This window comes from Tympanuchus pallidicinctus, unplaced genomic scaffold, assembly GCF_026119805.1.
Source record: "Tympanuchus pallidicinctus isolate F22 unplaced genomic scaffold, pur_lepc_1.0 scaffold2, whole genome shotgun sequence".
In the NCBI taxonomy this organism is placed as follows: Eukaryota; Metazoa; Chordata; class Aves; order Galliformes; family Phasianidae; genus Tympanuchus; species Tympanuchus pallidicinctus.
In genome coordinates, this window is record NW_026294721.1 from 7,616,250 (window position 1) to 7,627,605 (window position 11,356).

General features: G+C 46.8%; 1 protein-coding gene across 1 annotated transcript in view; it reads left to right on the forward strand.

Moving 5' to 3' along the window:
• NAT8L (N-acetyltransferase 8 like) overlaps window positions 1–10,681 on the forward strand; it is a 29,780-nt gene extending 19,099 nt beyond the window's left edge. The window contains exon 3 of the mRNA XM_052682448.1: window positions 4,324–10,681. Within this exon, the coding sequence (XP_052538408.1) occupies window positions 4,324–4,691 (368 nt within the window). The 3' untranslated portion in view covers window positions 4,692–10,681. The remainder of the gene's footprint in view (window positions 1–4,323) is intronic.
• The last annotated feature ends 675 nt before the right edge of the window (window positions 10,682–11,356 follow it).

The window sequence follows — 11,356 nt, forward strand, 5'->3', positions numbered from 1 at the left end:
GAGTGGCAGGAACCTGAGCTGTTCAGTCGTATAGGACTCAGGGTGATGGGGAAGGCTGATGGTCTGATTTTTCTGCTCTCCTTGCAGTACTCTCCACTCTTGCTTTTTTTTTCCACTTATTCACCAAAGTTTGTAGAAGAATTTGCAGCAACATTTATTTTCACACATCATCCTTGTCAGCTTGCGGTGGTAGAAAAGCTTTGCAGGAGCAGCTTGGGGATTGCACCAGCCTTGGACAGGTGGAGGATGTGCATCCAGCATGGTGCCACTGCTCCTGGCATGGGGATTGCAGCAATGTGTGGAGTGTGAGGGCATTTTGTGCTGCAGGAAAGGGGTGGGTGAATCAGAGCAGTCTCTTTTGGTCCTCAAAATCTGGGAATTGTCCCTAAATTTAGAGCTGTGCCTTCAGCTGAGGAGCCATGTCTAACTTTCCTAGGTGGATCTTGGCACCAGCTAATTGTTGTGTATTTTTTAGAGCAATTTCACTATTACCATGGCTCTTTTTGAGTACTGTAAATAAAATACATCTTAAGTGACCATCGTTTCACTATGGTGATGTCCAAGTTGGCAGCCAGCTGCATGGTTTAGGTTACTTGCTGATAATTTGCTGTTACTGAAAGACAGACAACAGGAGAGCATAGGAAGATAAGACAGAACTGCTGGTCTCTTGCCATCCCAGGTGTTTCGTGTAGTTTTATGGAGGTAGGAGATACAAGAGCATTTGCTTTATCTTACAATGTATTTTGTAGTTTTTTATCCTATTATGGCATCTCTCCTCTACATTCCTGTAAGCAGAAAGCTTTTGGAAGAGACTGCCCTGGGTGCCACAAGTGAAGATGTGAGGCAGAAAGGTTGAGGTTCAAGGGCAGTGTGGTAGGAGCACCAAGACAGGAGACAAAGACGTGGTTTGGAGATGGCTTGCAGTGAGACTGCATTCAAGTGGGAAGCCTGGGCTTAATGGTGTGAGCTGGAGTGTATTTGGAGATGTCTGAGGTGCTGACAGCATGGAGATAGAGCAGCTGAAGCTAAATGCAAGACATCTGTGCAGAGCAGCCCTTTGAGCAAGTCTTCTTGCAGGATCAGAAATCTAGAGAGCGGTTTGGGGCAGCATGATTTGAGAAGGCTTTGGATGCCTGCACCAATGGGTGATGGGAGGACGCCAGAAGATGGGGGCAGATAAGAGTAAAGGCAAATGCTGACCGAAATGAGCATCTGAAGGGCAGGGTGAGCCACAGCCATCAGGGTGTGTGTTTATCTTTGCAGCTGTGATTATTTTCAGATCACAGTTCAAGGGAGTAAAACGTCAGTGCCTGCTATTAATAGTGTTGCTGGCAGCAAGGCTCTTTCTTATTGCTGACAGGTGAGAGGAAGATAATTTTGTTTCATCCTGGGTATGAAAAAGTACAAAAATGAGATGGGCTCTGATTCAATCCCCTCAGTCCTGAAAAGATTAGAAGGAGATCTCCTGTAGTCCTTAAGAATGAGGATATGGCTTGTTTTCCCTGGGCAATTCCCTCCTTATCCAGATGTGCTGTGCATGTATTGCTGGAGGAGGAATTAGGTACGGAGCTGCAGCTGGCTAGGATCAGTGAGGAACAGTGAACTCAGGCAAAAAGCAACCTAAAGAATTTCTATTTCTTAGAAAAAGTGCTGAGGCATTGGAACAGGCTGCCCAGGAAGGTAGTGGAGTCACTGTACTGGGAGGTGTTCAATAAGAGAGATAGATGTGGCTCTCAGGGATGTGGTTGGAGGGCATAGCAGGGATGGGTCGATGATTGGACTAGACAGTCTTGGTGGTCTTTTCAACCTTAACGATTCTATGATCTAATTTCTCTGAGATATGAGGGATTTGCTCAGAGGAGAGAAGCACCAACCTGAGACCAGCAGTATGCACGAGGATCCCCAGAACGACTTTAAGTAGCAAATCCCTGTTTGCAAGAAGCACTGCTCCCCAAGGAAGGGATTAAATCATCCCCAAAGTGGATCAGACACTGCTGGGCTCTCAGCTTTGGGACCCAGGCATTTTTGTGCAGGCTGGTGGCAGTCCACAGCATAGACACTGAGCAATGAAAGTACTGGGACTGATCATGTCGGTGCGAATGGGAGCCAAATACAACTTGCATTGTTTGAGCAGATGTGTCCTGTCTGGTGCTAATTATAAGTGTTTTATGCACAACACACAGCAGTAAAAGTGCCAGATAGTATTTCTTTTCATGTTGGACTTGAAATCATTTTAATTAAGCTTTAAAGTTGTAAGTTAAAACTAACAAGATGTGCGTGTTTGCCTTGGTTCTACTTACAGTGGAGCTAGTATTTGGTGTGGAGCTGGGCATGTCAGAGAAGTGTGAAGAGCTCCTGTGCTCTGCCCTGGCAGCCATGTTTAGCTTTGTTTTTAAAATAGACAGAAAACCTAAAAATTTGGGAAATGTGACATTTTATAAATTTTGGAAGTGTTTTGTTGAATAAGCTTTGCTGGCTGATTGGGCGCATGAGCTGTCTGTTAAGAAAGAAAAAGCACTGATGTATGGAGGGAGCAATGGAGGTGGAAGTGCAGATGAGTGTCTTGTTTTGGGGAAGATGAGCTAAGCATCTGAACAGTCACCCCCAGGAGCAGCTGCTGTGCATGGCTCTGGGCAGCGGGGATGGGCTGCTATATGGCACATTTTTGGGCCGTACCAAGTGGGGTGCATCCGTGAGAGTCATTCTTGCCATCTCTGCTCCTCAATTGCAGGGAAAACCCTGAAACTCTGTTTTTGGGCTATCCCATTGGAGTTGAAATTGGTGGCAGCGTGCATAGGAATGATGAGCAACACGTTACTCAGTTCAGTGGTCCAGCCAGTGTGCTGGAGGGGCATAGGATGAGTGATAGAGGGCTGAAGGTATCGTCAGGTAGTGCACAGTCACCACATGATGTGCATTTGTAAAAATAATGCTGAAGAGCAAAGAGCCATGAGCTAGTGGAGGCATTTGATTTGTGTGCAGAGGGAAAGCAGCTGCTGGTCCTTAGCACTCCTGGGTCTCATCTGGGGTCTTGTCTGTATAAATTACAGTGTGAGATTTGGGCAAATGCAGGGGGATGAGCGGCGTTGTCACAGTGGTGGCAGAGAGAAGATGTTTTAACTGCTTGTGATAAGTGGGTCAAGATGGGTCCCAGAGTGTTAAAAATTAGCTGTTGACCTACATAGCAATAGTGTGATGATGGCTGACAGCAGGAGCAAAAGCAAGTGTTACTGCTGGAACTGTGCATGGCTGAGTGCAGCGGTGAGGCTTGGAGCTGATTTATCCTGGGTGTTTTGTTTCTACCCCACTGCTCCTTGGCTGTTGAGCCATGGATTGTAGCCATCTCCTGATGGGGTACCTGAGTCCCAAAGTCACAGCATGCTGAGATCTCCTCTGATCATTCTTCTCCATGTAAGGGCCACATTCATCCTGTGCAGCAGAACTCCCCATTTTCCATATGTCCACATTTGTCATAGAATCCCTCATTAGCTGATGTAATTGAGTAATGGCTTTCTTGGCTGTTAATTAAGCAGCATCCAAGCTGGAATCACTTTTGCCCTGTGATGAAAGCATTAATCTTCTCAGGTCAATTAAAGACACTTTGTTACATGTTATCGCATCACATGTTATGTGATGATCTGCTTTAGTGATGACCCAAGTAATTCATTCATTTAACTTTGTTCTTCTTAAGCTGTCTTGCTAGTGGAGCCAAACAATGCTGCAATGCTCTGGAGCTGCAGTGGTTTTTAATTTCATCGGCTTTTGTGTTGATTGGCCAGCCTGAGCATCTGGTTGGGATGGCTACCAATGTCCCTTGGTGAGGTTCATGCTTCACGAGTCATTTTGCTGGAAAGCCAAGTAAACACATGGCTTCCTGTGCTGTGACTGGATCTAGGGGTCTGCAGCAAGCAATCAAGTGTCTGTCCAAGTGGGGGCTAGGACTCAATGTGGTGAAAATGTTGGTATGACAGGAGAGCATCACCACATGCAAGTTGGGATTTGCCCATCGTGTACCATCACAGCTGAGGATCACCCATAGCTATTACGTGCCAAAGGCTGAATATAGCAAAGACCAATGCAGGGCCACCCAGAATAGGGTGCCCAGGTCCATCTCCAAAAATGGCTTTTGTAGATCTCTATGGAGGCATATTCCATGCTTTATAATTGTTGGTATCTACATTTTGTTTTTTAGGAACTTTATGTATATATTCCTCTGGAAGTGAACACTTCCCTGGCGTTGCCAAGGGGAAAAGCAATCTGGGTCTGTGTTTTCAGAGCACTTTTGCCCCTAGGCAGCTACATGTGGTGCTTTGTCTCCCACAGGCTCCTGCTTCTGGGTGGCTGTCCTGGATGGCAACGTGGTGGGGATCGTGGCAGCGCGGGGCAATGAGGAGGACAACACTGTGGAGCTGCGCCGCATGTCTGTCGACTCCAACTACCGTGGCAAGGGGATTGCCAAGGCCCTGGGCCGCAAGGTGCTGGAGTTTGCCATGCTCAACAACTACTCCTCCGTCGTACTGGGGACCACAGCTGTGAAGATGGCGGCCCACAAGCTCTACGAGTCCTTGGGCTTCAAGCACGTGGGTGTGGTTGAACATTACGCGCTCCCGGGGATGACGCACTCCTTGCTGGAGAGAATGTTCTTCCAGCTTCGCTACCACCGCTACCGCCTGCAGCTCCGTGAAGAATAAAACCCAACCACCGAGCAAAAAAGCTATTTTTCTCCTTCCCCCCTCCCAAAAAAAAGAAAAATAATAATAAATTACCCTTCTCTTTCTTGTCACCATTTATTTGCCAATTTTGTCTCCCTTCTTGCTCCCTCATCTCATCCTGGCTTGCTCCGTGCAGCCTGGTGGCCCAGCCTTGTGTGCTGGATGTGGTGGGGCTGGAAGTCAGCATCCTGCAGCCCAGCCTCCTAGGGACTGACAGAAAGCACAGAACCTTCCCCGCAACGTCACACCGCCGCTCTGGTGCGCCCAGTGTTCTTTTTTTCCTAGTGTAAGATAACATAGCGATGCATTCATCATAGTGCAGAGAAAATCACTTGAATGCAGTTTCCAGTATTTAACGTACCAGTAAGTACAGAATATGCATCCATCTTGTCTTTATTTACTGGTAAATCGTTTCCAAGGAAAATGTGGGGGCAGCCCCCAGCCCAACCCGCTTGCTGCAATGCATGAAGAGGAAGCGTGTGCACGCACTCCAACACATCGCACTGCCACCGCGCCACTGACGCTGCACTTTTTTTGGATGTGCCTCATCCTGCCAAATGTCTGAGAGCCCCTCGGCGTGTCGGAACCACCACAGCTCCATCCTCTTCTTCCTAAACCAGCAACCAGACTCGATCCGTCCGAACTCTGAGCCCCGATGTAACATAGCCGAAGTGAAGATCAGCCCCATCTATCTCCTGCGCTACCGTCGCCATGTGTGACCTGCAGTCCTGGGCCAGGCTCCGCATGTGACTTTCTCTTTGCTGCCTTTTGGGGTGGGTGTTCTTTTTGTTTGTTTGGTTTGATTTTATTTTTTTTAATTTTTGTTGTTGTTCATTTTTACTTCTGGCTTTTGCTGAATGGTGTCATTGAGGCATAATGGAGGCTGCAGTTCCTATGGTAACACATTTGCACATTAATGTGCGCACCAACTCCGAGCACTTCAGAGGAGCAATGTGACAGATAATAGCATTTTGGGGAGCTCTGGGGGGTGGGGGGCACGTACTTATTATCTTAACCAGCTGCTTGTTTGATCCATGTAGATGGCCTCACTGCAGCCTGCCATAAAAGGTAATTAACCGCTTTAATGATGTCAGATTTGTGAATTGTACAATGCAAAAAGCAATGCAAAGCAGATCCGGCATGTGTCTGTACCCAGTATGTATGTACAGTGCCTGCCAACTAAGAGTAACCAAGGCTACAGCTTCTCCTAGCCTGAAATATCAACTTTTATAACTTATTTAAACAAATAGCAACTTTGCATGAATTACGTCTTGGGGGGAGGGGAAAAAAAGAAGTTGAGTAGATTTTACTTTTCAAATGTGGCATCAGAAATATAAAGAGAAACACTTCTGGCTGCACTTAATTTGGGGTGGGTGGAGAGGTTTCAGCTATGTTAATACATTCAAAAGGAAAAGCCCTTTCACTTAGTTCCTGGAGGGGAAGAAGTAGTTACTATTTCACAAAGTATGAGTGTGTGTGGGGGGGGAGAAGCTCACGATCAACTCGGAGAGAGGATAGGGGACGTATCAACAGCTCTGAAAGCATCTCTGTGCATGGGAGGGGCAGTGGGAGGGTGGTGTGGGATCCCATCCCTGGGCAGGACAGCACCAGGGCGGCCCCTTCCCCATTTGTGGTGCCAGCAATAAGGGGGGAAGGGGCGGAGGAGGGGTGCTGTAGTGTGAGGTTAATTAACGCCATTTCTGTACGGGGCACTCTATTTTTAAGTCTTACTATGCTGTACATTTCTCCTGAAGCTGAAATAATGTACTGTTGGTTGGGGGTTTTTGTATAGTGTACAGAAATGGGCAGAATATTTTCTTGCTGCTTTCAGTGATTTATTAACCTAAGGAAAATAGACAACTGTGAAGTGTTAGTGAAAGGGAAAGGAAAAAATAACTCCACAAAACAGTTTGTGCCTTTTTTAGTTTATTTTTCTGTTGCTATATAATCACTGCACTAAAATCTTTCCAGAGGGGAAAAAAAACCAAACAACACACAACTAGTCTCTTAATAAGGGAGGAATACATAAAGCCTAAACTGAGCATTAGTTGGTTTTTTTTTTAATTATTTTTATTTTTTTATTTTTTATTGGAGTATTTAATTGAAAGAATGTTGCTGGTCTTATTTCATACCTGTGCCTTTGTAATGAAGCCACCACATCATCCTATCAGAAAAGCCAAACCTGGAATCAATTGCACCAGATCCCACAGACACAGAAGTACTGTCAGCCTACTGGGATTGCTTTTTAAGTTGAGCAAACTGAAGCTGGTGATGGCAGAACCTGCTGGTAATACGTGCTGGGTGCTGGGGATGTGCTGAATCTTTGCCACTTGGCCACCAGTTGGCTAGTGACGTTCGTCCCATAATGCTCTCATGCATTGTTCTGTGACCTGTGGCTTTTGGGAAGAAATCCACCCCTGCTCCCAGTGCCATCCATCTGAGGCAGCTGGTTCTGGGAGGGAGAGGCTGGTTGTCAAGCATGCTGCTTTGTGCTTGCTAAAGAAGATGGACGGGGCTCACAGGTGTGGCACTGCTGGTGCTGCCCTGGCTGGGCTGTTTTTCACTGGACAGCCCTTAGGTGCCAGTGTGACATCCAGGGTGCTGCAGTAGGGAGGAATGACCCCAGTTTAGATGCCGACCTGGCTGATCCATCATATGCTGTGCCCCACTCAGGGTGCACCCATTCAAATGGTGCCATGTGGAGGAGAAGTCGGAGCCTGCAGCTCTCTGCATGCGCCCTCAGAAGCGGCCCTGTAGCCCCAGTAGTGAGCTCCTTGCTCCTCCTGCATGATGCAGTCCTGCAGCAGGACCAGCTCTGTGTTCTTTTCCCTGGCTCAGGCATCATTTTGCTGCTCCCAGTTCAGCATCAGGCATGGAGCAACACAGAGTGGTTCTGGGCTAGAAGATCTGGACCAACTGCCTGGACTCCTTGAAAACCTAATTGTCATCTAATCCCAACAGCGACTCTCAGCAGTTTGCTCCTGATCAATGGTGGTTTCTGCCCAATGCGTCTGTAGCTAGAGCAGAGGAAGAGCAGTACATCCCTTGTAATGCTTGGCTTGGAGTTTAGCCTTGCTTGGTGAATATGAAAGCTACTGAGAGCTCTTGAAACCACTTCAGGGCCAGGCAGAACAGCTGGATAACTGCAGGGATGTCTTCCAGCTGTGTCAGGCACCTGCACTTTGCTGCTCTATGGGTTGCATCTGCTGCCCTTGCATTACATAGTGATGCTGTCATCCCTTTAGCACCACGGCTGTTCTGCTCATCATCCCAGTGGGGCTCTGCTCATGTGTCCTCAGCTCGAGGCCAGAGATCACCTGGGAGAGCAACTAGGGGTGGTGCAGAAGACACTTTCTTAAAAGGTAGTAGGAAATTTTATGATGTAGTGGCTCAGGAATTGCCCTAAGAGATGAATTCCCTTGGAGATGAGCAAGGACACCCTGCACATCTCGAGCAAACAGCGTTCCAAGCACACAACATTTTTGGCAATAAGGTGTATGGGGAGCTCAGCCCCTGGATGCAGACAGGCCAGCAATGAAGAATGTGGTTTCCATTTTTACTTGCAATCCCTGCGCTGCTGTTTGTTGTCAACCCATGCCATGTCCTCCCTTGAGTGAAGGCGGCAGCATTTGTGAGATGCTCAAATCTGTGCAATGCTCCTGGCTGCAGGGACATCACTGCTTCTCCCCTGTGCTGCTGTCACTGCACCCATGGTCAAGGCAGCACCAAAGAGGTCAGTGGGAGTCCCAGGGTGAGATTCCCAAGGAAACTGGGATTTTAGGAATCCCAGTCAGGAGCATCCACTGCTCACTGAGTCTTTTTGATTCTTCATGCAAGGCTGCTGCTGCCTTTGAATTTGGCACATTTCCTGGCTGAGGTGCAAACGGTTGGAGAGTGACTGCAGGAATCCCTGAGCTGCCAAATACACGAGGGTAGGAACCAGCTCTGGTTACTTCTGAATTAACAATCTAATTTTAAATTTGCTGGGAGCCTGCGTTTCATTAGCACTGGTATAATGCTGTTGGTATGCTCTCTATTTAAAGCTTAATAAAGGCATTTTAATTCCAAGCTAACCAGAGTCTGCGGTGGAATGCACTGTACCGCATAGAGAAAATGAATGGATGCAAGCTATTAAATAAGCTTTAACATGCAAAAGGATCTTTTTTTTCCTTTTTTTTTTTTTCTCCCTGAAAAAATCCTGAGCAAAAGTGTGCTCTTGCACTCCTCAGTAACAGAGACTATGCACAGAAATTAGTTATCTCCCATTGAAAAGCTGCTGCCTGCAATCTCCTTGTGAGTACTTTTCATTCAGAATGAAAGGAGCCAGAGAATCCTTTCAACAAGATGGTTAGAACACAGTGTGGCTAAAGGCAGGACCTGTAAGGCAGCTTAAGGAAGGGGACAGACACTTTAGCAGGGTCTGCTACTATAGGGCAAGGGGAAATGTTTTCAAACTGGAAAGGGGAGATTTAGATTGGATATAAGGAAGAAGTTTTTAACAATAGTGGGAGTGAGGCACTGGCACAGGTTGCCCCATGTGGGAAAGCCCCATCCCTGCAGACACTCAAGGTCAGGCTGGAGGGGCTCTGAGCATCTGATGGAGCTGTAGGTGTCCCTGTTCATTGCAGGGAAGTTGGACTAGATGGCCTTTATGAGTCCCTTCCAACTCAAATGATTTTATGAGGCTATGAATTGGAGGTGCTGTTCATTGTATGATAGCCAGTTAGAGGAGAGAGCATGCTTTTAACATCAGAGTAGCTGGAGATGGACTTACTGAGACCAAGAGCATAGAAAATACCTAATGCAATTGTAAATCCATTTACAAATAACACGTTTGGATGCAGAAGCAGCTACTGCTATGTAAGCATAATGAGCATATAGCTAACATAGTTTTCAGTTTCTTTGCCTTCAAAGCTTAGTCTTTTGACTTGTAATATGTATATTTGCTTTTTTTTAATTAATAAAAAACTATTATTAGGTTTCACAAAGCACCCTTTGCTTTGTGAGGTGTGCTTACAATTGTGCTGGGCCGTTAGCTTTAAGCTGTTTGTGTGCTTGTGTTATTTTATCAAAGCAAAAGTCTTCTCGAGACAAATGCAGTAAAGGTTTCAAAAATAATAATAATTATTATTAATTTTTTTTTTTTTTAATAATGTTAAGCAGATGTGTGGTATGCATTTGGAAAATGTCCAGTGTCAGTTGGGGCTCCATGGCTCTATGTGCCCATGGTGGTGGTGTTGGTTTGCGGGGCTGCCTCTGCACCTCCCCTCTTTTGTACGAGACCGATGTGAAATTAGTCTTGTGTTCTCTATGTCCAGCCTCGTACGTACTGTATTTGTAACAGGAAGCGGCTACAAGTCCTCAAAGAAATACGAACCTATTTTAAAACAGCAATAATTACACTGTAGAGCAGGTGGGGGCGAGCAGGTCAGGCTCTGCAGGGCCGCGGGGCCTTGTGGCTGATCTGTGAGTTGCAGGGTCTACACGTACAGGATCGGGCCTCAAATGGGTCAGCACCACGAGGCCTCGTGTGGGGTGGTTGAGTGGAAAGCTATTGGAAATGCCATTTGTGGTGAGAGAGAGGGAGCCTGTGGGCAGGCAGGTGGCAAACCCAGCACTGCCACGCAGAGGAAGGCCGATGTCTCATAGCCCAGCGTGCTCTGCTCTGCCCTATGGCAGAACACAGGAGGAAGGAGCGCGCGGGAGTCCGTGTGTCCACATGTCCATGTGTCCACACGTCTGTGTGTCCGTGGCGGGGTGGAGCGGGGAGAGCGAGGCGTAGGCACTCGTGTTGTGTTCCCGATGGCCGCTGTAACTGTGAAAATTAACCAGACCTGCTGTGATAAATTTGGTTATATAAGGTTTATTTGGTTAATTTTTTATAAGTGAAAACTGAAAAGATGAAAGAGAATTGTAATATGAAAGCAACTGCTGTAAATAATGTATGAATGAATAAAATCTAAAACTTATGTCAGTTTTTTCCTAAACTGTATTGCTGTCGAGTTACTGACTGCTGCAGAAACAACCCGTGTTGTTCCCAGCTCCAAGCCCAGCGCGGGCACACACCACTTGTTCCTGTTTCCACTGATGAATAGGACTGTTCCTATGTGTGTGTCACATCCTTGGATTCTATTTCCGCACTGTCCCAGCTCACTGACTAATGCTGTCAGAAGTGTCAGTGTTCTTGGAGCTGCACGGAGTCAGTCCGCACGCCTGCAGACTGCTGGTGCTGCCGCTGTCAGGAAGTTCCCCTCGAGGGCTGCACAGCCCGAATCCCAGCCAGGATGAGCAGCCAGAGATGGTCCTTGTCCTGGAAAATGTCTCGTCTGAGCGAAGGGTGAACAAAGCTACGCAATGGCTTTTTTATTTTTATCACCAAGGGCATGAAGCATGAGTGAGCATTATTGGCAAGGATGTTTTTCTGGTGGAGATACATTGGTAGAGATTTCCTGAGTCCCTCAGTCTCATTCTCTTCCATATACCCGTGCATTTCCTTATGTAAAACCCAACACAAATGAGCCGTTCCCCACTGCCTTGGGTTTAGATCAGCACAAGGCTGTTTCTGACTCTTAGAATCATAGAATAATAATCATAGAATCATTAGTGTTGGAAAAGAACTCCCATGACCATCTACTCCAGCCATC